The sequence below is a fragment of the Perca fluviatilis genome, chromosome 11, assembly GCF_010015445.1.
Source record: "Perca fluviatilis chromosome 11, GENO_Pfluv_1.0, whole genome shotgun sequence".
NCBI classification, from domain to species: domain Eukaryota; kingdom Metazoa; phylum Chordata; class Actinopteri; order Perciformes; family Percidae; genus Perca; species Perca fluviatilis.
The window spans coordinates 23,492,200-23,518,509 of NC_053122.1; the positions used below are offsets into that span (position 1 = coordinate 23,492,200).

Consider the following 26,310-nt stretch of genomic DNA (forward strand, 5'->3'; position numbering starts at 1 on the left):
CTATAGGACTTATTATTAAAAATGATAATACTAATAAAATAACCTTCTCTTGTCAAAACAGATTACAAAGTGAAACCGCAATATAAAAAAACAACATAAAAACAGACCCACAATGCATGGTCAGAACCTTGAGGAACACCACAGTTTACCTTTAGGAGGGAATGGAGGAAGTATAGACAATTGTCACCAGTAGAACTATTCTTTTGAGTTGGTGTAGCTACAGGCTGAACTAAGATTGTGATGGCTCTAGAAACTCTGCATGCAGCGTAGTATTTTTGCAGTGTGTTTTAGTGTTTAAAGTGTAGCTGTGGCACATACGAGCTGTAGGTCCCATTGACATATATAGGTCCCCCTGCATTGCACATGTAACCTTCAAGTAGAGTACAGTGCACATAGCAGACTGTTGATTTAATCTACAGCATCTGCACCAAAACTACCAGCACTAATATACCAAAATATTATATCGAGTTGGTGGTAATTTCATAAAACATACATGTATTAAATGTGTAGGCCTTAAGCACATCCTTAACTGAAATAAGTCAACAATTTTTTTTAAGCTTCTATCCCATGCGTAAGATGCGCTATAAATGTTGTTTTATAAGACGTAACATTTATAGCGCAGCTTACGTGCAAAAATACTGCAGCAGTATTTTACAATCATAATCAAACCTGCGGTTAAATTTTTTTTATAGCTTAATTTCTTCATATTTAACTATTAAAACTACTAAGATGTGTAATTATGGATATCACGTACACAACTTGCTAACATGTAAAATAGTTTATTTTTGTAAATGTTTCTAAATTCAATTCCACAAACTCCAAACCTCATACTCTGTACACTTCAAAAGGCATTTTCAAAAAAAAAAAAAAGAAGAAAAAAAAAAATTCTACACGACCAAGAAAATGTAGCACAAACACACTGGCAGGATGATGTAATATCATACAAGAGAAGAAAAATATCCAAGAAACAATTTTGTTACAACCATTCATTGAGAAAATATATACAATTGAGTCTTCGGAAAGTTAAAAAAATACATGCCATATACATTACAAGTTCTAAGACTGTCTCCAAAATTTTACAGTCGACTTGATATTGTGCACGCAAAAACTCTTCTGTTTCTAAGCATGTGACTTGTGAAGTGTCAGTATAAGAAATATTTCTGATTAAGGAGAATGCCATTTCTGTCCAAGGTAGATCAACCCACGGTTCCAAACAAGAGGTCCCCATTACGATTCTGTCTGTCACACACTGGTTCGTCTTCCTCACAATATCATTAGACGTTTGCACCTTATTTTAAAAGCAATGTAAAAACAAACAGGTAAATACATGTCGGTGTTCCTTTTCGTGTTAAAAAGTTAAAAAGTCATTTTTGGGTTTCAAAACCTAATTCACAGTTTTTTTAAATCAAACCTGATTAACAGCAAACAGATCACACTGATCTTGTACTACTTAAAGAGTCTTTTTTCTCTTTTGATTCTGTAACTGATAACTTGTTACGTTAGTCAACAAAAATATTTCTTTTTTTGAGTGGTCAAAGCATGTGTAAGTCACAAAACACTACGCTACAATACCTTACTTTTAATACAACAAAAATACTTTGTGAATTATTGTGGTTATATTACAAATTCTGTACAGAATAATCATAATATATACTCTCAAACTGAAATAACGTCCATCTTAAATAAATTTCAATGACAAACAGAACAAAAACAATTTAAAAACACCCAAACATCAAGAAGGTTAAGGTAGTATTTGGTCGGTTATTCCTATAGTTTTCTTTATGTACATTTATACAAAAGTAACAGCATGTCTTCCTCAATCTTCAAAAACAAAAGCAAACTAGCCTTCTTCAAATCAATCTCATCATTTTAAGAATAAAATTCATTCACTCAGTAATAAATACAAAACCTCTCGAATTCCACACAAATCACATGACAGAGACCTATGATAAAACTGACTCATGGAATCAAGTATTTTAAAAGTTTTCGTGTGTGTGTGTTTTTTTGTTTATTTTCTTTTTTTTAGTGCAAGTTAATATTCCCTTCGCGGTATTCATTGCTGTACATTCCTCATTCAGTGATGTCTACATTTAGTCATACGGTATACATTAACAGTATGAAACAAAAGGGCCTGCCCTTAGTAAGCAATAAGGCCGCACCCTGCACAGTGCTTTCTCATTCGCTGGTGGATTCCGCACCCCATGTACACCAAACAAACGCACAGATACATACAGACAGAGGTATCTCATACAACAGAGCCCCTCACATATGGCACAAGTCACATCCTGCTACTATGTTACATTTCCCTTCCTCCACCCATTTCTTTCCACGATCTTGATGAACCAAAAAGTAAATTCATTCATCCCCGCAAGGGTTCAGGCCTTCTGCTCATTCATGAAATGACTTTAATGCGAAACCTTTTTTTCCCTCTGTGCAGAGATCACAGCATCCACACACTATAGCAAGGAATGCATTTAGGTTGGTTGTTTTCTTCAGTTAATCCACTTCCTGCATTTAGGAGCTCCACAGTGGCAAGCAATCTTGTGCTGACCCTCCACAGTGTCAAACTGGTAGTCGAAACACAGCTGGAAAACAGGGAGGGAAACAGGGATTTCTGAGCATCACGTGTGCGCTTTTGAGTATATTTATGCAACTGTAGAAGTAAGAACTAGTGCTGTCAAACAATTCAAATATTTAATCGCGATTAATCGCATTAATGTCATAGTTAACTCGCAATTAATCGCATATTTTTATCTATTCTAAATGTCCCTTGATTTCTTTTTGTCCCATTATTTGATCTCATTTTAATGCTCTTATCAACATGGAAAAGTCGCCTGGCTTTGACGAGGGGGCGGAGAATTCACATCAGCTGTGTGCTTGGCCACGAAGTGGTATTTCAGACTGGACGTGCTGCGATGATCGCTCCGTTCACAACGACAAAACACACAGATCACTTTGGTCTCGTCAATGGAACCATTTGGCAACTTTTTAAAAGTAAACTTTCCATTCAGAATCTTATTGGCCTCCATTTCGGCGTCTCGTGCTCGCCATCCACTCAAAACGTAACGTTAGCCTGCTACTCTTTGGTCGGCTCGCAAGCCCAAACAAGTGTGTGGCGTGCCTGTTTTGTTTCCGGTCTAGCTAGATCCGGTGTGGTGTTGTAGTTTTCTAACGTTACTAGCTGTTGCAACAGCAGGTGAAAAAAAACGACAAAGTTTGCTAGGCCAAAAAGAATGTTAATCTCGCGATAAAAAAAAATTGACGCCGTTAAAATGGGTTTGCGTTAACGTCGTTAGTAACGCGTTCAAGCACTAGTAAGAACTATAATCAAAGAAAAAAAACAAAAGATATTCACCTCCTCTCCTTTTTCAACTCTGCGATTGCAGCTGATGATGATTTTGTAACCCCTTTCAAATGTGACCACCTCAGCAACACAGTTCGGGGCACAAGAGTGGTTGATATATCTGAAATAAAAAGAGATTTATTACATATCACACAACATTCTACGCATGAATATAAAGTAAGTAGCTATATGTTCAAATTATTGTGCATACCAAATATTCTTAACTTAAATCAAGTGTTTTGATTTAGCTCTGAATTTAGAAAAAAGAAAAAAAAAATTCTACTTAAAAAAAATCTGATTTATTTTAAGTATGCAGCTTAAACTACTGTCACGTTTTATCAAAATCAAGTAGGTCAAAGGTCACGTTTTTAAAATGACTTGTAAAATGCTTCAATTTGTGGCTCCAGTAACAGCGCTAGACTGTGAGGCAATACTGGTGTAGCAGACTATATGGGGTACCATAATGAATGAAAAACAGTATCCAATTTGTTTTAATATAAATTAATAACCAATGGAATCTCACAGTACCTTGCTAGCCCTCCAGTTCGAGTGGCATCTACAACATGTTCGCTGTCGATGCGGAACATGAACACTACTCGGTTCTGTCAGAGAGAGAAAAGAAAATTTTTTTTTTTTGGAAAAAAAAAAAAAAAAAAAAAAAAAAAAAAAAAAAAAAAAAAAAAAAAAAAAAAAAAAAATAGATCTTCTCCTTCCTGATGGCGACCTCATTTCGGAGGATGGTTCCATTGTACTCGATCACCATAGTTTGTTTTTCAATGTCTCTAGCAGCAAACAGCCCCAGGCCCTGTGAACACATTAGACAAGGAGGAATTCATTCTGTCCACAAAAAACTGAATCCAAGAGCGTCACAGCCTCACTCTGTCAGAACTAAAACACTTCAAATATCTCTTTTAACACTGACCTGGATGCGGGAGCGGGCCAGATAGACATTGGCTCTCCACTCACTCTTCATCCATCGGTACTGAGAAGACCTGGGGTGCACTACTGGAGGCTTGCTATGGGGGGCGCCACCTTCTCCTTGGGCCACATTTTGGTTAGACCTGGCACTGCTGCTGGATACAGCCTGTGGATGCGGCCTTTATGTCGAGAGGGGGAAGTCATAAAAAAATCAAAATATTAAAACCAATAAAACCAATCAAAATTAAATCATGTGTTTTGCTTGGAGACGACAGACAGATAATTAATGTCAGCTTCACTCAAAGTTACCTTATCACTAGTGAAGTGTAGGGAGAGCTGGTTCTTGGCTGGGCGCGGGCACTGCCAGCTGGATTGAATATGAGAGGCAACTCAACAAGAGGGTTGCGTCCGTAACGAAATGAGTACCTGACACAAGCCTCCACTCCTGGGAGCTGGAATAAATGAGTAAAAAAGGGTCATATCCTGCAGCCTCTACATAATATGATCTATGCATTGGGCGTAAAACCAGAAAAAGCAGCAACAAACCGATTCAGAGATCTTTGCGACTGCAGGGACTGTTAATCCAAACAAGTCCTCTCCTTTCAGGTAAACAGGGAAGAGCTTCAGAGTGCCTACTTCACTTCTTTTCTCAGCAACAGGGCCCAGAACCTTGTCCCACACTCCTAATTACAGTAAGACAAACACACATGGTCAAAAGCTGTACTCTGAAACACAATCATATTTCTGTAAAAAATGTGCAAGGACAAACCTTTAGCAGAGGTGTCAGTCAGGACCAGGTCTTGGTAGCCCTGTTCGATAACTCTGATGGTGAACTCTGGAAGTTCTTCTCTTTCCTCAACAGAACAGACGTAGCGGCAACGGCGGTTGCCATGGCGCATGCTCCAGTAAATGCGGCAAGCTTCATAGCCAACTGGAAAGATGGCTGTTGGGGAATGGAAGGCTGCCATTTGTAGAGGGGTTAGTTGGCCCATTGCATGTGACACCAGGCTGCCAACTCGAAAGGTATAGCCTAACTCTGGCTGCCGCACAGCGGTGGCAATCTGACGCAGTTCGTCTCTTTGGACGTAGACACGTCGGAAGACGGCAAAGCAACGTAGCTCATGCTCCAGTGCTTGTCCAACGGTTCCCCGGGGCCTGTGGGCATGACACAGCATGGTCTTGTCCTTGAAGAAGGTGCAGTGAGCTTGCAGAGCGCAGGTGAAATGGTAGACATTGGTACAGCGTAGGCGGTGGCAGCCGCTGGTGGCTCCAGTCTGCTGGCAGTAGGCGCAACGTACCGTTTGGCCACGATGCAGTGCGAGCTCTACGTTGATGAGGGCGCCAGCCTGCGTCTCATACACCTCATTTGACCACAGGGCGCAGTTTAGGTGAACCCATACATCAAGATCTAGATTAAGAAGCCTAGCAGGGCCATCAGTGACCCCATCTCCAAACTGGTGGCAGAAACAGCACCGTCTATGGTCTCGGAGTAAGGCAGGAGGGCGCAGGGAGGCCCCAAGTTTCTTCAGGAGCTCATCAATCTCCGCCTCATCTGGGAGTTGGGAATTCCCTCTTGGCACTACCACCTGCACAGTCCACTTCCTCCAGCGCAGTCCTTTCTGTCGCTTTCCTTGGTGCCAGCCGTCATGGGTCCTTGGCCGGGCCTTCAGCTTCACTGTGACTTTGATGGCATCAGACTTGGTCTCCATCTTGGTTGTCTCGCCTGCCATGGGGAAGGGGATAGGAGGAGTAGAGGGGGGAGACTGCTTAGGCTGAAGCTGGGCCAGGCAATGAACATCCAGCGATGACATGTTGTTACTGTACTGGTGCAGAGTTTTAAAAAGGCTCTCTGTTTGCTCGGAGGCAGGGAGAAGGGACACGGATTCCTGAAAAGATAAGAAAAGAGCCATGATGTCCAGCAAAAATAATGAAAAATCAAATATCCAGCTAAAATAATGAAAAATCAAATTAACTGCATGCTATTTAGACCCACGGTGGTGTTAAAAATGGCACAGACCTTAGTTTCTGTGGTTGATCTGGATTGCAAGGGAGATGATGAACAGTAGAGAAGGAAGCAGCTGTGACTACAGAAGACCAGATCTTCAGATTTTAAACAGCCTCCAGATTCCTAATGAGAGAAATTAGTCCAAAAACAGGCTGAATAAGGAATGAGGTATTAAATCAAAGCCTGACCAATGTGACCTGCTTAAACTCAACTGACGTTAAAAGAAGTTATTAAAATAAACATAAAAAACATACAATATTTAAATAACTAAAATACTCAAGACTGAAGTAATAGGGTATGCCGTTTAACCCATTAATTAATCTGAAATGGATTTAACTCAAGCAGGCAGGATTTACATAATTAGACGATATATGCAGTATTACTGTGGTGATGGTGCTGCTGTGTGTATATATAGATGTGTATGGCCCCTCAGGCTGAATGTATGTGAGATATATCCTTTACAGTAAAGTAAGGTCCGGGCATCCAGTCATGGCTCGTCTAGTCCCCCCCATTGGGAAATCAATCATAAAATTATCCATAATGGCAGAGATTACTTTATATGAACTGGTACTGTGTATTTAAAACATGTTGTACTTTAGGTGGCCTGCCTACTTAATATACCACCCTGCTGCCATTCGGAGTATTGAAGCCTAAATAATTTGGTACCTTCATGTGGGCGGGGAGATCTTTGATGGATTTCTGCACTCCATTTCCCAGAACCACCACCTTACAGTGGCAGCACCACTGATTTCTACATCCAGGGCTGGCAGGGGTCTTGTGGTCAGGTCGAGCTAGAGCTGCACCTGCAGTAACAGAAAATGTTTTTAAAAGTCATATCCATTTCAAAATATATTCTTTGATAGTTAACCTTTAATGGTATGATGCTTGACATTAAAGCGCCCATATTATGCTCATTTTCAGGTTCATAATTGTATTTTAAGGTTGTACCAGAATAGGTTTACATGGTTTAATTTTCAAAAAACACCATCTTTTTGTTGTACTGCACAGCTCTCTCTCACTGCTGCAGATCCTCTTTTCACCTGGTCTCTGTTTTAGCTACAGAGTGAGACCTCTTTTCTTCTTCTTCTGTACTATCTTTGATTGCACTCACACATGCGCAGTAGTTCAGATGTAGATCATGTCAGCTAGCTAGCTCCATAGACAGTAAAAGAAAGGTTGTTTCTCCAACTTCGGTCAGTTACAAGACAGGATTAGCTGGGAGACTTCTCAACGAGGGCGCACATTTAAGTAGTTCTTTTGTAGATTATGGTGAACTTGTGTGTGTTGTAGCTGTGCTTTGCTATTGAGAATGAGGTAGCATGCACGCTAACGCTAGCACGCTAACGCTAGCACGCTAACGCTAGCACGCTAACACAAGCGGTTAGCCAGCTCGTTTCGGCTAGTGACATAGAAAGCCGTGCAGATTTTGAACAGCTCACCCAGAGACTGAAAGCAGGACACATTCAGAAACCGTAAGTTTGTATGCGTGTGGAAGCACCATAGACACAAAATAACACCCCAAATCCCAGAAAAAGTGATTTTTTTCATAATATGGGCACTTTAAGTTAACAAATATTAGCTCAGAAAATAAAACTAGACAACTGTTGTTTTGTGCTTTTTCACAGGAAGCCATTATGTTTAGAAACAAATGCTGTTTAATTTAGTTTTATTCCCTTACCTGGGCTGTTGGGATGGAAACGGAAATGATGTGCCTGCTGCTGTTGCATCATCGCCTGTGCTCCACTGGGCCTTATCATCTGTCCCGGACGTCCGTGAAGCCCGCCATTGTCTCCTTGTCCGTGGAAGAGCATGGGAGGCCGGGGCTCCATGCCATGGGGCCCCACCCTTGGACCACTGAGTAGAGATAGGGGCCCCCTGTCTGGTGTGCTGCTGACCTCATAGCTACTGGGGATCTTCACACACAGTAGGTCTGAAATGGCTGCCACTACACCCGTGATATTCTGAGGGGGAAAAAAGTATAGTTGATTAGGTCTTTAATCAAAAATCTAAGATTTTTGGCATGTCTGCATTACATCAGTTGGAAAAAAAATGATGATGCATTTATTGTTCTGATGCACCTTTACTTTTAAAATGAAACGACTAAAGTTGGCCTCTCAGTAACTGTGATTACCTTTAAGTGATTTAGAAGTAGTTTCTTTGCCATGTGCAAGTGAATTGGCCAGACAATGAATAAGCCTGACAAGTAGGACAGCCTTAAGTGAGCTGCTTCAAATGTGGTGCATACACGTTTACATATTTACAATACAAATGGGTAATTCTGTACACCTAGATTCTGATGAATGAAAAACAAACAGGCCTGCAAAAAAATAAAAGAGTGATCAAATTTGTCAGAACTCTGACTGACAGTACTATAAAAAACTCAAGCCTTTGCTGAATTTTCTGTGAGACCACAGCATTTAAAACCATGGATTACGTATTCCTACCTCTGCTGCAGCTGGTCTGAGTGTGATAGCTACAGACACCAGCCCCTGTTTGGAATCATTAGACATGGGGCCAAAGGGGGATCCGAAGAACATCACAGAAGGCTCTGTTTTGATATCCTGCAGTTTGATTTCTGACCCTGGAGAATGAAAAAGAAGGACATTTATAAAAAACTGCCAACACACTGCTAAGGTATGCTGGAGTTGTGTGTTTCAATTGCATACATACACAAAACATCCAATTTATTACAATTGCAGTCACGGGAATACATACATTTAATTGCACAGATTATGTTGGAGTGTTTACCTTTCCCATCAGGTGCAGGAAGCATGGGGAGGACAGGAGATAGGCAGGGGGACAGTGGCTCTTTCTTCACCAGAGACAGGTTTGGGTAGCGACTGATCTCCATGCCAACCACGCTCTCAGGAGATGAGGATGGAACAAAACTGTCAGGTGTGTCCCTATCTTTGCAAGGCTCCTGTCCTCTGTTACTGTTGTTATTTTACGGGGAGAAACAAGAACAAGTAATTAACCACCTCTGTCAAGACCATGCAGCCCAGATCGATTATCATAACATGAGTAAACAACTGTTATGACAGCCTTAAAGGTCCCATGGCATGAAAATTTCACTTTATGAGGTTTTTTAACATTAATATGCGTTCCCCCAGCCTGCCCATGGTCCCCCAGTGGCTAGAAATGGCGATAGGTGTAAACCGAGCCCTGGGTATCCTGCTCTGCCTTTGAGAAAATGAAAGCTCAGATGGGCCGATCTGGAATCTTCTCCTTATGACGTCATAAGGAGCAAGGTTACCTCCCCTTTCTCTGCTTTGCCCGCCCAGAGAATTTGGCCCGCCCATGAGAAAGAGAGAGACTTCATGGCTTGCAAACAAGCAAAGTGGCAGTTGCTCAAAGCCACACCCCAACCCTCCACCTTGCCCCACCTCTCTCCTCTTCAATAGCATTTAAAGCTACAGACACAGAAATGGCACATCCTAAGGAAAGCTCATTGTGGGACTGGCTCTAGTGGCTGTAATTCTGCACCAAGGCTGAATTTCGGGAAAGAGACTTCAGATACAGTATTAGGGGACCACTAAGGCCTTTATAAAAGCATCCAAAAAATACCATGTCATGGGACCTTTAAATGGTGCAGTAGCCCTCAGATAGTTCCAAAGAATTACTGTTATTTATGCATTTACCTGAGCTCCTCTTGGTTGTTGTGAGGAGGGGTGGGGAGGGAGGCCGGAACATCCACAGTTTTGGGACCCTGTGCGATGGCTCGGGCTAGTAGGTCTTCTTCAGTCCTAAATGGGACATGTAGTGGCTTTGGGACCAGGCCTTTGGACACTGTTTGAAACAGAAGCACATTGTCAATACTGTGCTTACCTGAAATGATGGAAATACACGTTTAAAAAAAGGTTCATCCTTCTGAATGCTTACCCATGGCAGCAGCTTTGCTGGCGAGCTCTTCTGACGTGGCAAATCCATTGATCATTTTCTGTCGGTTCACAGGTGGTGGAGTGGGAGGAAGAGACGCCGGTGGTGTTGGTGGATTGCTCAGGTTACTCTGCTGTAGGAATCAGAACCAATGAATCAGAACCAATGAATCAGAACTAATGCAGTGTCAGCACATCATGCTGCAGACACATGCTGCAGACACACTTAACCGTACCCAGTTTCAACTTGGTAAGGTAAGCAGATATCACCTTGTAGGCCAGTTGGGAGTAATAGTCAGAGACTCCATCGAGTGAGGCGCTGCCAAAGGTACCAGACAAGAGGTTCTCTCCATTGAGCTGGCCGCTGCCATAGGGAGCGAAATGGGCAAAGTTGACCCCAATCAGTGGCTCCATGAGGGGCAGCAGGGAGAGCTGCTGTGTCAGGAGAGAAAACAGGACAAGGGGAATGGATAGGAGTGAAATCAGAACAAGTATGCAAGTGCAATGGATACTCTAGCACAAAACACCAACGCCAAAAGTATACAATGTATACATATAATACTAAAAAAAACATACAAAAATAAATTATATTTATGATCAACGTAGCATAACTAGCATCATTAATCTTGAATAGCTAGATGTTTTTTTTTTTTTTTTAAACAAATAACCTTCCACCACCACAAAGGCAATTCTTAAAAAGGTGCCCTGCCACACGTATTTCATTACTTTGTGGTAATGTCTGAAGTTCTACCATGGACTAACATTTTTTGTGGAAAAAATGCCTTGGTTACCTTGTTTCAAGCCATTCTAGTGTGGTATAGAAAGCCTACAGGAAGACTCAGCTCGATATCTGCCAGTTCTCATTAATATTCAACAAGCTAAGCTGTTTGAATCTGATTGGCTAACAGCTAGCCAATGAGAGCCTGGCTGTCAGAATCCTTTACCCAGCCCAACTGGGCGAGCTAATGAATAGTGATGAGCTCAGGCAGTATGATGTCAGACTGACCAGCTTTTGCAATTGGCCTGATTTCTCCGCTTATTTCTTTTCAGTGGCTAGAGCTGACAAAGGAGGTTGCAGTTCATTTTCACATTCACAACATAACACAAACACATATGGACCTAACCTATTTCAAAAAATGCAAGTAAAAAAAGGTTTTGTATGGCTGGGCACCTTTAAGCCAATTCAAGCATTAGCATTTGTTGAGTGTTGGGTATGTATTTGGTTTTGCTGAGCTGTATTAAATACAGTGACGATGAAATAATATTGTACTACATTTCTAATTAGTGAGTCAGCTTCATAACATTTAAATCAATAAGCCTCAATCAATGAGGAACTTGCAATATAATCACAATCCCCTTCACCTAAATAATACCAGCTTCTAAAACCTGTGTGTGCGACTGTCATCCAACAAGTACCTAATTACAGTAATATGCTTATCATATGTGAAATTAGTGTCTGTGAACTCGACGGAGACCATTTTCCATTCTGGCAGTAATTAATAGTGTTAAATTCTGAATAAAGCATTCAGATTTCAAGCTATAATTGTTCTACCACCCTTCGTTCCCAAAGATATGCAGCGGTGCAGCTTTAACACATTTTAGAGCAGGTTATAAGGTCGTAAAATCAATCTTACCTGTTTGATTTGGGTCATTACAGTGTCATGGCCAGAGTGCATTAGTTGCCTCTCATCTCCTTCCTTCTTCCTCTTCTTGTAGCGAGAGGCAGGTTTCTCCCCTCCTTTCGGAGCCCTCTTGTTCCTCCCTTTCTTCTTCTCCTGTTCCGGGAGCACAGGTCCAGGAAAGTCGGGGGTGCAATCTGAGTAGGCCTGGAGGTGAAAAAAAAGATGTTCTTGCATAAAAAGGCATGAATAAACTTCTAATTACTTTACTAATTAATTAGCTATGACTCATTCAAAAGCCAACAGCTATGTCTTGCACCAATTTAACTATGACACATCTCCCCTATCTGAATTACTTAGCCCATCTATGACTCACTATGTTGATCACCCCTCAGTGCTTTAACTGTATGACTAACACAAGGACTGACCCCATTGCTGTCCATGGAGCTTTGCCTGAGTAGGGCTTTGCAGTCTGCAGGCTCCTCCTCCTCTGAGCGCATGCTCTCCTCGGACCTTTGCTGGGACAATCCAGGTGGAGGTGTACTCTTGTTCTTCAGAAGGTGTTTTAGTAGTTCATTGCCAGCCTCCCCCTTGTTTGGACTTTGCCCTGCAGGGAAGGGAGACACACTCCCTTTATTACCCTCCTCCTTCACAGAGCTCATTTCTGAGCCGATGGGCCCTTCCCGAAGCCCATGACACTCACTGGCATCAGTCTGCTCCAGCTTTATGTTGTTAAGGATCCTGTCATGTTCCTGAGCCTGGGTTCTTGCGGTGTCTGATAAGAGACAAGGGTGTCCAGATTGGCCTCCAGAAAGCTGCCTCTCCAGCTCTGAGTGACCGGGGGTGGAAGATCCCAGTAAGGGAGACCTTGACAAGTCCTGGTCACAGAAAAGATGAGTGTTTCTGGTTGGAGTTGAGGAGGTGTCTGAGACACACGGTGTGAGAGGGGCTGTAAGGTCTGAGTGTGGAGTTGAAGGTGTCTTGACTGAATCTGCATCATCATCCTTCTTCTTTTTGCGGTTCCTCTTCTTTTTCCCCTTCTCGTCTGGGATGATGTTGGAGTACAGTTGGATTAGAGACTGACCTGAGCCCGGAAAGTTAGACGGTAGAGGTGTAGCTGAGTCACCTCCAAATGGTGGACCCTCACCTGGCACCTGAAGCATCATTCCTGGACCACTGAACTGACGTGGTCTGGGTTGAACCTGGGGAAAATTAGGTGCTTGTAGGGCAACATTATCCGGCCCAAAACCAGGCCCCATGTCACGTGGCATCATTCCATTGCCCATCATGGCCCTCCTTTCACCTTGCATAAATGTCCTAGGTGGTGAGCCCATACCAGGCTGCATGCCCTGCTGCTGGGGGAACATTGGTGCAAGTTGTTGCTGTTGTTGCAGAGGAGGCCTCTGAGGCTGCATGAAGTCTTGTGGTAGCTCAGCGTTAAAAAATGGCATCTGAGCGAGTGGTGCCATGTTCCCATCTGGCCCCATCATCCCTTGCTGTTCCATTTCCATACGGTGTTTCAGGGCTCTCTGTCGTTCAACTTCCTGCATTAGCTGCACCCGCTGTCTCTCCTGCTGCTCCCTAAGCCTCTCCCTCCTCTCCCGCTCCTGGAAGCCTTCACTGAATGGGTTGTTGTCATCAAACTTCACACCACCTGCCTGCATGGGTTTTATACCAGTTGGTGGAGGTGGTGGTGCCTGGGAATCCACAGGCATTTGTGAGTGTTGAGGTATGTTACCGATTGGTATCTGATGAGGTTGGCCTGGATTCCCCACAGGTACCTGGGGAGGCATTATAGATGGCATTCCCGGTCCCGCCATAGGCATGGGAGCACCAGGATGCCAGCCAGGTGGTGGGTTGGGCATACACGTAGGTGGATTTTGCGGGCCAGGATGAAGTGGCATCTGCATTATGGGATTCATAGGAGGTTGGACAATTGGTGGTCCACTGGGGACCATGCCAGCAGGGCCAGGCATTGGGTGCATCACAGGCATTATGGGTGTCATATTGTTTTGCTGCTGTTTCACTCGGTACTCCTCTATAAGTTCAGCATGCTCCTTCTGCTGTTTGCGGATCTGAAACAAAACATAAAACATATTCACAAGAAATATTGAGGTTCTCAAAGACTTTTACAAAGAAATTACTTATCACTCGCAAGGTGTTTTATCACATTTACAAGACAAATTTACAAGGACACAGGTTTACCCAAGGGAGGGGATGAATGATTTTTATTTCAAACAGTAAGTGAAGAATTTAACTTTTAAGCAGGAGTTGAAAGTACAATCAGCCAAGATCATTTTTTGACAGCTGCAGTGCAGTGCAGACACAGGCCTGTGCGTTTTGAGTTCTTCAGTTTGTCAGATATCATTTTTCCAAGTCTGCTTGGAAAGAAAATAGCGAGATGTATACCTTCAAATGCATACCATATATCTACATTATCTGTCGGATAAATTAGACTAAATAGTAAATTTTGTAATACTTATTAGGTCTGCTACAAAGTTAAGATACAGTCAGGCAGCACCTCTGGTCTTAAAAAGAAACAGGCATTCAAAGGTGTAAATAAAATAATTGAAGATAATGAAAAAGCACCAATGCTACTGTGTCATTGCAAATAGACTTGCAGTTAGAAAATAATAAGTAGCGGTAGGGGAAAAAAATCGATACAGCATAGTATCGTAATATTTTCCGTGGCAATACTGTATCGATACACAGACGCCAAGTATCGATCTTTTATTATATATGTGTTGGTCAGTTTGTCTGCTAGACAATCCCATTTTGCAAGTGAGATGAACAAACAGAGAAATGTATCTTTTTAGATAAAACAGATGTTGACAAAGTTTTCTTTTGGGGACATAATTTGAAATTGGGAAAAATCTGAAGATGGAAAAAAGGTAATAAATTGCAATATATCGCAGAATATTGCAATATCTTTAAAATCGCAATAATATTGTATCGTGACATAGGTATCGTGATGATATCGTATCGTGAGGCCTCTGGTGATTCCCACCCCTAATAATAAGTGTCTTAAATATCTCCCCCCCCCCTCCATTTGTTCAGTTTGACATTATTTCAGCACCACACCCTGTCCATAACATGGTCCTAAGCACGCCAGACATGTGGGAAACTACTTCTGTTATTTGCCAATCCATACTTTAAACAAACTCTGCTCCATACGACCAATGAAAGGACAATGCTTAAGGCAGCCACTGTGCAGAGGAGGGCTGAGATAGAATTCAGTAGTTGAGCTTGACAGGCCTAACATTTACCTGCTCCAGTTGTTTCTGCACTACACCCTGCTGCTCTGTGACATGTTTGAGCTGCTCAGCGTCCTCCTCAGGGAACTCTCTCCCTGCCTTCTTAGCTGTTCTCTGCTTGGCAGACAGGGCTTTCTTAGACTTCCTGTGAGCCCCAATCTTCTCTTCCAGAAACTTCTGCTGCATTTGAAGTAGTTGCTGAGTCTCCTGGAGCCACTCCTCATACTGAGCCCTCTGAGCATTGTCTGAAAAGAGAAAAAAGGCTCTTTTGTTAGCAAACTTGACAGCATGACAAACAAACATCTTAACATTTCAGGCCTGACAGACCTACAAATCAAAATGTTGAAAATGCATATTCATTTTAAGATAACTTACTGACAAATCCTGGTCCAAAATTTGGTGGATTTGGTCTTGCTACTTGTGTCAATTTGCCATCCTAAAAGCAAGGTTGACAAATATGTTATCATATATTTGCAACTTAGATATTTTTCATTATATAGTTTAAATAACCTCTAAGCAGATGTAATGATTCAATTACCTGACCAACAACTTGTGGAGGAAGCGGTGTGCTTTCAGGACAAGATGGTGCAGGACCAGGAGGAAATCTGTAATAGAGCAATACCACAACCATGCACCAGTTAGCAATTTAATCAATCACAGTAGCAATTCTTCAAATAGTTGCACAGTATCCTAGTGGCTGGGCTATTAGGTTGGTATTACCACTGCTTGAAAACCAAACTAATACATATACTCCCACTACCAGTATTACATGCGGTACCAAGCAAACTTTTTACCTGTTCATGACCATTGGGGTCATTCCCATGTTGTTCTGAACCATGACTTTGTTGATGCCTTTCAGGGCAACCATTTTAGCTTTCATGATGGGGTCAGTGATGGCATCAAAATCTGCAAAGGACAAATAAAGCACTCTCAGAAAAGACTGGTAATCTCAAACATTAACCTACCCCGACAAGTTGTGGCCTTAATAATTTACCAATGTTGGGGAAGAAGGAGTCACTGGAGCGATGTCGTATCATAGCTTGCATCTGCCTCTGCTGCTGTTGTTCCTGCCTCTCCTGGTCTAGGAGGTCCTGCAATAGGAGTGGCTGCTCCTCTAGCAGAAGAGGACGGTGTAGCTGGCCGTGGTGACCCAGCGCCTGGTTCAACGCTGCCTGCTGGGCTGGGGTCAGACCGCTCTGGTCCACTTCAGAGGCTAGCCCCACCTGGTGGTCTGCCCCAAAGCCAGTCATAGAAGCTTCTACAGCAGTTGTGGCGTCGGGTATTGTAAGTCCGGAGGTAGTAGGAGTGTCAGTGACTTGGTTCTGCTGGGGCATGAGGTTACCTCCTTGACTGACAGCTTCACCGATTGGATTTAATGACTGCTCCTCAGGCTGCTGCTTAATGAGTAAACTAGACAGGACTGGGGTGGAGTCGGAAAGCACTCCCTGCTGGTTTGAGGTTAAGGTATTCTGGTCTACCAAATCAGAGGATTTCTGACAGTCCTTGACCTCTGTTTTAATTTCTTGCCCAGGTGCCAAAGAAGCAGATTCCTGACTCCCAGAGGCCTCCATCTTGACTTCAGCTGAAGACTGCTCACCTGAGGCCTCGGACTTTGCCAGTACAGATGCGGAACTGGATGACGCCTCAGTTCCTGTGCTTGAGTTTTTGTTGATGTCTGTGGTGTCTGCATTATCATCCATAGGATCACTGAGATCCAGTTCCTCATTAAACATGTCTTTCTTGATGTCATCTAAGTCAGGGTCTGTATAGGCAATGATGTCAAATTTCCCAGATGTTAGGAAGTCATCAAGGTGTAGGTCATTTGTCTCTAGATCTAAGTCTTTGCCATCTTCTGGATCCAAATTTAGGTTTTCCAAGTCAGCATCCACCAAGTCTTTCACCTCCACATCCTCAAGATCTTTGACTGCTGATTCTTCTGCATCCAGTTTCTCCTCCACAGCTTCACTGCCAGACACTGAGACCGCCTCTGTCTGCCCAGCAGAGGGTGCAGTCAGGATCATAGAGGCTGCCATGTTCTGGGTCTCGTTTGAAGCAGGCTGGCTCATGGATCTCATCAAATGAGATTGTTTGAGTGTGTTATTTCCTGACATTTGGGCATGCTGATGAAGATTGTCCATGCTGGCAGATAGCTGTACATGGCCAGTGTGGCTGGCCATGGGGTCTACCATCCTGGGCCCCTGATTTGAAGCAAACCTGGAATCGGGTGTTCCTGGAAATCCTGGTAGCCTTTGACCCTGAAAGTTGGGATCCATGTTGCTTCCTTGCATGGCACCAGGGGGAAATGGCATACGTGGCCTGTTTTCTACTGCTCTGTGTCGCAGCTCAATGAAAGGCTGGCCCATTATATTGTGCTGCTGCACTGGCATACCACGTGGTGGAAAGTGCTGGGGCATCCCCATAGGGTTACCTCCCATACTCTTTGCCATTTCGACAGACATGGATCGTCTCATTTGAGGAGGGATATCCTGCATTGGGTGTTGCCCACGGGGAAAGAACTCTTGGGCCCCATGAGGTCCTAGAACCCCTGGTGGGAATGCAAACCTAAAATAGGATTTAAAAAAAAAATATGTATATGAATAAGTAGGAAGGGCATTCTTAGATTTTTGCAGTGTTCGGTTATTAATTACAGAATATCTGAATCACAAAGGGTTTAATAAAAATAATAATATCACACAAACCTTGGTCCCTGATGTCTCAAATTAGGATCTCCAGGATGTGGGCCCCTGAGGAGTTGTCCCTCATTAGGGAAAGGGACACGCTGATCGCCTGGAAAAGGTCCAGGAAACCGCATTGGTCCTCTCATGGGTCCTTGTCCGGGATAAGGTGGAGGAGGCCGGTTGAACATTTCCCCCTGTTGGCCAGGGCCCTCCTGGGGCCAGGGCCGTGGTGGTCCTGGGTTTATGTTGCCAGCAGGCTCCTGAGGGCCCCTCTCCTGTCGAACAGCACTTCTCTGTTGCTGCTGCTTGAGGATTAGCTCTCTAATCCGTTGTCGCTACAAAACACAACAACAAGCATACAGACATTTAAGCCTTTTTTTATTTTATTATTATTATTTTATTTTTTTTTAAACAAGGTAAATGGGCCATGTAGCCTGATATCGCAAAATCGCAAACACGAGTTGGTATAGAACCTCTCAGTTCATTTTTAATTTCCAAGGGGTGTTATCAATGGCCGAAGATTAAAATGCCTCTGGACGCAATTGGGTAGACCAATCATCTACCAATCAGAGCAACGGAACATGTGAAGTAGTGCTGAGCTGACGGACAAATGTGAACAGACTACAGCATGCAAAGATAAGCTGTGATGGTGTGGCATCAATATGACTGAACGAGTGTTGCCATTTTTGCCATCAGAATTTGAAAATAGTAGTTTAACAGAAAGTTTCACATAAGCTGCAGCCATCTTGGTTGTTTTTCGAAAATGACAAATCATACAATGAACGTACACGTTCCACCAAAACAAGTTCCTTCCCGAGGCTATTTTCCAGAGGCACCGGCCAAGACGATTGTAATTGGTTTAAAGAAATGCCAATAAACCAGAGCACATTTTTCTCCCACTCCGGAATGCTGTGTGGACTAGCCAGACCCTCCTCCACAGCGCTGTGGAGGTAGGTATGGCAATGCGAGACTACTCAACAGCTAATTAGCTATCTAGCTTGCAAACTGATGTTAGCAGAGCACCTTTTTCCCGGTGAATGTTTGTTTGGTGGCTTGTTCAACAAGCTACGGTGCAGGACAAGGTGTTTTCATATTTGTAAGTAAGATGGGAAGGAAACTAATGTTGTTTAAAGTCTGTGGCTATTGTGTTTATAGCATGCTGCTGTCTGGCTGTGACCATCTGGATGGAGACGTTACTGCTTTATGCAAATATAATTGATTGGCTGTATGGATACAAGTTCTCCATCAACATAGACGGAGAACAAACGTAATAATTTTGTCATTCCCATTTGATATAAAAAACATTTTCCTTACCTCTGCTTGTTTGTTATGTGGTGTGCATTATGTGTACGTTGTAGGCTCAAACCAAGTAACAGCCATGGTCAGATATTCAGACAGGTTGACCCAAACCCCCAGTGTTAATACTAATAAATAATTTATTTGGAAAAGAAAATTAAGAAAAATGTAACACCATTACTAAAACTATCTGTTGTAATGTCCTGAGTTCCTGGTCCAACTTTAAGCTACCATTGATAGCTGTGCATGAGGGGAATGAGGGGTTATAACAGATGTTTCAGGTGTGCTCACTTAAGGTTCTGCCTCCAGATAAATTATTTACATAATAATTGCTTGGCAATAACGGACTTTGTAATAATTATAACTGATAGCAATCATGGCCAAATTTAAAATATGACCCAGGTTGTTAAACAAAAAAACATGATTGATAAAATTCCAATAGTAATGTATGAATGATGAGATTTAAAATAACATAACAACATGTACCTGTCTCAGTCTTTCCTCACTCTCAGCAAGAGCAACACCCTGAGCCTCGGAGGAAGCACCAGGTATTTGTGGGTTGTTCGACAGTAGGCCTGGGTCTTGAGGGACAGTTCCATTGTTGACCACACATGACTGATCTTTCATTTCCATTTTCTCTATTGACTGTGGACGAGTGGTCATGGGCACTTGCTCGTATGGGTCATGGCCAGGTGTCTGACTGGGTCTTCTGGAGGGTGACTGAGTATATCCATCATCTGAAACACTAGGGTGTTTTGGTGTTTGTGAGCCTGGATGAGAGAAGGGCTCATGAAGTCTACCTTGAGGTGGGGAGAAAAGATCCTGGCTTCCCATAAGCCCTAGCCTTGGCCCTTGTCTGCTGAGCACATCAGGACCAGGCCGTGGGGTCCCTGGAGGCTGGGCGTAGGGGTCATTAAGCATTGGTCTGGGGGCCCCAGGCGGTGAAAACATGTCGCTACTCCCTGGCCGTAATGTCCCAGGTGTACTGGTAAATGTCTCTATTGGCCCCCTCTGACTGCCCGGTGACTTAGAAAACCTCTCTCCCACAGAGGGCCGTGGAGTACCTGGTGGCTGAGCATAAGGGTCCACTGAGTGGGAAGGTGAAATCCTCTGTCCAGGGTGCGACTGATGAGTGAACTGGTTCATCCCACTGGGGCGGGGAGTAGAAGGAGCTTGTGAGTAAGGGTCTGAGGATGGGTTAGGGGTGTTTGAAGGCTGACCATAGCTGTCATGTGGACGTGGGGTGCCGGGAGGTCGGGCATAGGGGTCAAAAAATGAGCGAGGCTGAGCACCGGGTTCATTGATGGATCGCTGGTTGCCTGTAGATTGAGAGAAAGGGTCAGCAGCTGGCTTGTTAGGACCAGAGGGCTGGGCAAAGGGGTCATATGTGAAGTGGTCCGGCCTTGGAGTGGAAGGTGCATGGGCATAAGGATTTCTAGACATCTGAGTCATTGGTCCTGGCTGAGCAAATGAGTGCATCTGAGGGTGATGTTGGGCCATTCTAGGAGGACTGGTGAAGTTGTCATTCCCAGATGGTCTTGGGGTATGTGGAGGCTGAGCATAGGGGTCATTCTGCTGATTCTGAGAGAACCTGTCAGTAAAATGTGGACCTGGTCGATTGAAGGGATCCTGAGCCTGAGGAGGGGGCATAGGTGTTTTGAACAGAGGGATCGAGCCAGACTCATTACTTCCAGGGATTGGCGTTAGTAAAGGCCTTGAGTAAGGGTCAGACAAGATCATCCTGTTCTGGGCCATGCGCTGATAGGCCTCAGTTCTTATCATGGGCCTTGAGTATGGGTCTCTGCCTGGAGAACCCATTGGGGGCCTTCCCTGAGCAGCTTGACTGGCCCTGGGGGGACCCATAGGCTTCAGGAAAGGGTCCATTTCCCCCGTTGGCCTTGGGGTGTCGGGCGGTTTGGCATAAGGGTCACTGCTCATGGATGTTGGAGATCCAAAAGATTCATGAGCAGGAGAGGGCCTCCCTCTGTCCTGCTGCTCCATCAAGGACGTGGGGGATTTACCAGATTCCCCAGGCATTCTGCGACATGTATTTGGCCCGAGAGTTGGCGGTCTTGGGGTCCCGACCATCTTGGCATATGGGTCCCATGGAGAAGAGGGTCTGGAACCAGAGGAACCTGGTGAGAATACCTGTGGGGACTGAGGTTGGGAGGAAGAGCCAGAAGGAGGGGGAGGAGGGGGTCGTAAGAACACATCCTCTGGGGGACCTGAAGTGGGCGTCCCTGGTAGCTGTGGCTTGGCAAAGCCATCTTTAGAATTCAGCTGCTGCAAGGGGGACATGCTGCCATTGCTGGGCTGGGAGGCTGGGCTCTGGTTTCCACTGTTGTTGCCATCTCCCTCTGACTGGCTGTTGGTCTGCTGCTGTTGTTGTTGCTGGAGTTGCTCATTCTTAACTTGCTCCAATTTCTGAGTGGCTTCAATTTTGGCTTGCTGTTTGCTTTTCTGCCTCATTTGCTGTTGAAAGGGCACAGTGAAAAGTGGGATTAGACATCAAAAAGGGATGCAGCAAATATCAGTCTCATGCCAAAAATGAACTGGACCTACTAACCACCAATGTCATCAGGGTTAATGTGGAGGATAGTGCAGTTGTTTAGGGAGCTTTACTAAACCACCACTTCTTAGCTGTCTTAATATAAAGTGGACCTGCCGCTGCATTCCCTGACTTCATTGCATACACTCTTACCTGTCTAAACTTCCACTCTTGTTCATGCTCTGACTCTTTTGGTTTCAAAGGGTCTTTAAACAGCAGTTCTGTGTCTAGTGGTATGTTGGGATCAAACACCTCAGGGGGCTGTTGCTGTGGATGGTGCCTCTTCACCGTCTCATTCGACATCTGGACTTTGTTGATGCGCAGGGCTGCTCGGTTATCTCTTGCCTTTTGCTAAACAGCAAATCAATCGCAAAACAAAAACACAGACAAAAATACTTAATTAACACAAGATTGCAGAAAAAAAAATTACCTATGCAACCCTGATTATCTGAAACAAGTGTAAACTGGAGAAATGTCACGCATACTACTACTACTACTACTACTACTACAAAAACTGGTTTGTATGTAACATTCAATTCTTTCCCAAAAACCTCCCACATGTATGTGTGGAGGACCTCCCAGCATTGCTAAGCTAGTACAAAAATAGTGGGGGTTGGAAAGCTACAACATGCACAAAGAAAAGAAAATACTCTCTGGAGTGGAGATTCCCTTATCATTGGCAAAGAGTTGACACCTGGTGGTGACAGTGAGAAAGGGGTCTCAGGGCTCGACATTAACCTTTTGAGGCACTTGTCCTTTGGACAAGTACATTACGGTTCACTTGTCCATGCACAAAAAAAAACTTGTACGGGTAAAGATTTATCATTTTATAATTTTTTTGTGTGTTTTGCTAATGCAGAATTTGAACAAACCGTTGAAAGCATCCAAACACTATCAACATTAATAATATTCAAAAGTAATACGTTTCACACCAGTGTGCAGTGTATCACCAGAGGTAGTGGTGACTTGAACTTATACTATATCTAAAATAATTTTGTAGACATAACAATGGATTTTGCCACCAAATGTTGGTGTTAATGTTTTGTTTTTCTTTTACAATTTCACTTTCTACCAGGCAGAGGCTTATTTACCAAGGGATCCTTTAAAAGGTGTAGCTACTTTACAGTTGATTATTACCTGATATTTAATCCGTAGAGCTGAGGTTTTACAAAAACTTTTTACAGGTTTTACAGTAACGTTACAAGGCAGAGAGCCAGCCGCTAAATGAGTCAAATTAACTTCATGCTTCATCCACACAAGCACACTGCTATTGCCACGAGTGACAGCTTTATTCGGCTCGTATTCTGTGAACGACGTGGAGACGGGGTAACGTTAAGGCGGAGTTAGCAAGCTAACGTTAGTGAACTAACACCGGCTGGTTGGCTTGCTGGTTTCGCCGTGCTAATATGCTGCATTGCTTACAGAGAATGAGCTCAACAGCTAGCTAGCAGTCTGTCTGATGTTAGCGGTCCGCTGACCAGCTGCCACAGGGTCTAAAGTTAGAGGTCCGCTGACCCACTGCCTCTGGGTCTATCGTTAGTGGTCCGCAGACCCGGATTGTGGGAAAAAAATTTACTTGTTTCACAGACGTAACAGACGTAATGATTGGCACATAACGTTAAGTAACAAGACATTTTATGTTGTTTTATTGGAGTTTAACTTGTCCAGCGGGGCAAGTAAATTTCTCTTCCACTTGCCCTACAAAAAAATCCACTTGTCCCGGACAAGCGGACAAGCCTTAATGTGGAGCCCTGGGTCTCCATCCCTCAGGCTAGAGTAACATTACAATAGGGGCATGGCTGGAGAAAGAACTCCATGGCCCCATGGATGTTTAAAAATATTTATTTGATTTTGATTAGGTAAGGCACTATATAACTGGAAATGTTCAAGGGATAAGTGTTACCCACACCATTTAGTAACTTGACATCTTTGTACTGTACTGTATGCAGCACAGAAAGGTCATGCCGTTACTGTAAATCAGCTATCTCAATAGTTGGGATAGTGAATAGAAAAATGGCTATCTGAGAACTGTCACCATGTAATGAGTGGCAAAATACCATTACAATCACAAATTCAGGGTACATTTTTTACTCAAGACTAGGTCTTTGAAATTGGCCTCTGCCAGATAAAATTACTTCTAGTGAACTTAATTACTGAGACCACAGTGAGTTCTAACACTGAGCAGGCCTTCCTATGTTAATTAGTTCATCTGTGAATGGCCAGATTTCAAATTGCATTGGCAAGAGGCAAGAGGCCAGATGCGATAAAGGAGTCTGCCTTCTGCATACTAATATGTCAGTGCAACTAGTAGTGACAGTTTGATGTCTGGCATGGTTCAATGTGTTTAGACTGTGAGATAGTTGAAGAAAATCTGTAAATTTAAGAGTAAGTGATCTTACCACATATGGGGCCCTGTCTTGTGAACTAGCTTTCCTCCAAAGTTTTGCAATTTGCTTTACTCTTGTAGACCAGTCTGTTGAAAGAAAAAGAGTTGTTGTCATGCCAACAGTCTCACAGAGGATGGAAGGTATTTTTGTACTGTGTGACTGAGACAGTGCATTGGGCACACCCAAACAAAAAGCCAAAGATAAGCAGAATTAATAGCAATGATGACAATCAACATGGACAAAGGGGGAAATATATGTTAATATATATACAAACCTGGGTATTCTTCTTTGAGGTTGGGGAAATTGACATTGGTATATAGGACAGGCGCTACAGTGGCTAGCTCTCCAAGTGTCTCCTCCTTCTCCCACTTGAGTGTACTCCTTTGGGCATTTGACATGGCTTCAGTCTCCCCCTCAGGCAGGGGTCCAGGTGTTGTAGGGCCGGAGCCATGGGCAGGGGAGGGCCATGGACCGACTGCTTCTCTAGGCATCTGATTAAACTTTCTATCCCTGTAACAACAAAGGAAAACAGCTCATATTTAATCACAGCACTCTGGTTTTTGCAGAGAAAAAAAAGAAAAAGAAAATTTGGAATATTTAATAGTTTAAAAGGAAGTCAGCAATACATTACCTTGGATTGTCAGTGAAAGGCATACGGTTAAGAGGGGAGAAATTTTCTGGGATGCAGGGCCCTGCTCCGGGATTTGTAGGGAAGCGTTGGTTTGGTCCCATCATACCATTGATCATCGGCATCCTTGGAAACATGGGATTCCCTACACACACGATTTAAGATCGAATTAGATGCATAGATTTTCAAAAACAACAGATAGAAATGCTACCTCTAACAACGACAAGGTGCTTAATATTGTACCTGCATTGGGGTGAGGCATACTAGTGCCAGGTGTGGCAGGGAGGGGCCCTGGACCCTGGGGGTGAGGCACCTGTGGTAGAGGTGGATGGCTCATGCTGGGGCTAAGGACTGCTGTGAAGAGATCCTCCACATCTTTGCCCTCCAGCTCTGTAACAGAGTGTAAAAGTACAATGATGTGTGTGCATATAATACACACAAAGGTACTATAGGAGTAAAGGTGGGTAAAATGAATAAGAATTCAGAATTGATTCCTCTTGTATTTATGAGAGATAACTGGATACTTCTTTTTCTTTTTGTCTTAAAGACACCTAGGTAATTTATCTTACCAACCTGTAAAACGTTATTTAACAATTCACTGAACCCTGGTCAAAGTGCTGTAACAAAGCTGCATAGGGAGTTCACAGTCACAATAATAAGGGTAGAAGGTTCCAAGCTTACAGTTTTGTAAAAAAAAAAAAAAATGAAATTACAAACCTGGAATTTTGTAAAGTTTGCTCAGAATTGATTCTGAAATAACGAAAGAATTAGAGAAAACAGATCATTATGCATCCTGTATAAAGTTTTAAAATAATAGTGTAAAACAAATTAAAGTGTCTGGATGCCTGGTCTCTTGCACTGACCATCAGTGACCATCTTGTCCAGCTCTGGGCTGAGAATGCCGTCCAGGGGTTCCTCAGAGAGGGTTCGAGGTGTCCTCCGGCCAGCCTGAGAGTGGAGAGCCACTGGGGAACTTTCTGCCAGGGGCCCAATGTCCAGACCAGCTGTGGAAACACACAGACATACAAAAACAAATCATACGCACACACACACACACACACACACACACACACACACACACACACACACACACACACAGACAGACAGACAGACAGACACAAAACAACCAACAAAATACCCAACAAAGAACGTGATCACAAATATAGACGTGAAGTAAGAACATATTTATTGTCTTAACAGCCTGAGGAATGCAATCAAAACAGAACAGTATAGGATTACAGCTCCTTGGGGTCCCTGTGTTGTTTAAAAGCAGTGTTTTGGGAACTCTAAAGAGGCAGATAGGTCATACTAATCCTCAGTAAAAGTAAACAAACACTTGAATGTTTGTGGAGTATGTATATATATATATATATATATATATATATATATAAAATACACACACACCATCAGTTTTTAAATCGCTGATCCAATCCATAACAAAACCCATGTAAATAATCTGGGTTACTACACTGCTATTAGATTATATCAAAATGATGGAATCTCTATCACTGCAAAACCGTTTTCTGACTCTTGTCTATACTTTTCATTTATTCCATACTTTCTTCCACACAAAACTTTCTACCAACATAAGGATGGATGTAAGCAACCAATTTGCAATATCTGTATTAGAACAAAATTATATCAGCCCTTAAGGCATCTAGGCTGAAAAAAGTAGTTTTTACTAAGAATGAAGGACATGCAGTCTTCTTGCCACAGGACTGAGAACAGAAGACCTTCACAGTCTTTAGGAACTGGAAAG

The 26,310-nt window shown here is 43.2% G+C and overlaps 1 protein-coding gene across 1 annotated transcript in view; it reads right to left on the reverse strand.

Moving 5' to 3' along the window:
* Nucleotides 1–763: 763 nt before the first annotated feature.
* kmt2cb (lysine (K)-specific methyltransferase 2Cb) overlaps nucleotides 764–26,310 on the reverse strand; it is a 78,401-nt gene continuing 52,854 nt past the window's right edge. The window contains exons 30-61 of the mRNA XM_039815259.1: nucleotides 25,415–25,555; nucleotides 25,269–25,301; nucleotides 24,795–24,941; nucleotides 24,555–24,696; nucleotides 24,198–24,433; nucleotides 23,936–24,009; nucleotides 21,690–21,887; nucleotides 19,475–21,460; nucleotides 17,714–18,027; nucleotides 16,009–17,576; nucleotides 15,809–15,920; nucleotides 15,553–15,619; nucleotides 15,390–15,450; nucleotides 15,027–15,259; nucleotides 12,189–13,835; nucleotides 11,776–11,967; nucleotides 10,412–10,576; nucleotides 10,146–10,275; nucleotides 9,905–10,052; nucleotides 9,015–9,199; nucleotides 8,711–8,847; nucleotides 7,945–8,227; nucleotides 6,933–7,069; nucleotides 6,279–6,389; nucleotides 5,031–6,147; nucleotides 4,808–4,944; nucleotides 4,571–4,713; nucleotides 4,266–4,440; nucleotides 4,036–4,148; nucleotides 3,872–3,949; nucleotides 3,356–3,464; nucleotides 764–2,585 (exon numbers count right to left, since the gene is read on the reverse strand). Coding sequence (XP_039671193.1) covers nucleotides 2,493–2,585; nucleotides 3,356–3,464; nucleotides 3,872–3,949; nucleotides 4,036–4,148; nucleotides 4,266–4,440; nucleotides 4,571–4,713; nucleotides 4,808–4,944; nucleotides 5,031–6,147; nucleotides 6,279–6,389; nucleotides 6,933–7,069; nucleotides 7,945–8,227; nucleotides 8,711–8,847; nucleotides 9,015–9,199; nucleotides 9,905–10,052; nucleotides 10,146–10,275; nucleotides 10,412–10,576; nucleotides 11,776–11,967; nucleotides 12,189–13,835; nucleotides 15,027–15,259; nucleotides 15,390–15,450; nucleotides 15,553–15,619; nucleotides 15,809–15,920; nucleotides 16,009–17,576; nucleotides 17,714–18,027; nucleotides 19,475–21,460; nucleotides 21,690–21,887; nucleotides 23,936–24,009; nucleotides 24,198–24,433; nucleotides 24,555–24,696; nucleotides 24,795–24,941; nucleotides 25,269–25,301; nucleotides 25,415–25,555 — 10,412 coding nt within the window. The 3' untranslated portion in view covers nucleotides 764–2,492. The remainder of the gene's footprint in view (nucleotides 2,586–3,355; nucleotides 3,465–3,871; nucleotides 3,950–4,035; nucleotides 4,149–4,265; nucleotides 4,441–4,570; nucleotides 4,714–4,807; nucleotides 4,945–5,030; nucleotides 6,148–6,278; nucleotides 6,390–6,932; nucleotides 7,070–7,944; nucleotides 8,228–8,710; nucleotides 8,848–9,014; nucleotides 9,200–9,904; nucleotides 10,053–10,145; nucleotides 10,276–10,411; nucleotides 10,577–11,775; nucleotides 11,968–12,188; nucleotides 13,836–15,026; nucleotides 15,260–15,389; nucleotides 15,451–15,552; nucleotides 15,620–15,808; nucleotides 15,921–16,008; nucleotides 17,577–17,713; nucleotides 18,028–19,474; nucleotides 21,461–21,689; nucleotides 21,888–23,935; nucleotides 24,010–24,197; nucleotides 24,434–24,554; nucleotides 24,697–24,794; nucleotides 24,942–25,268; nucleotides 25,302–25,414; nucleotides 25,556–26,310) is intronic.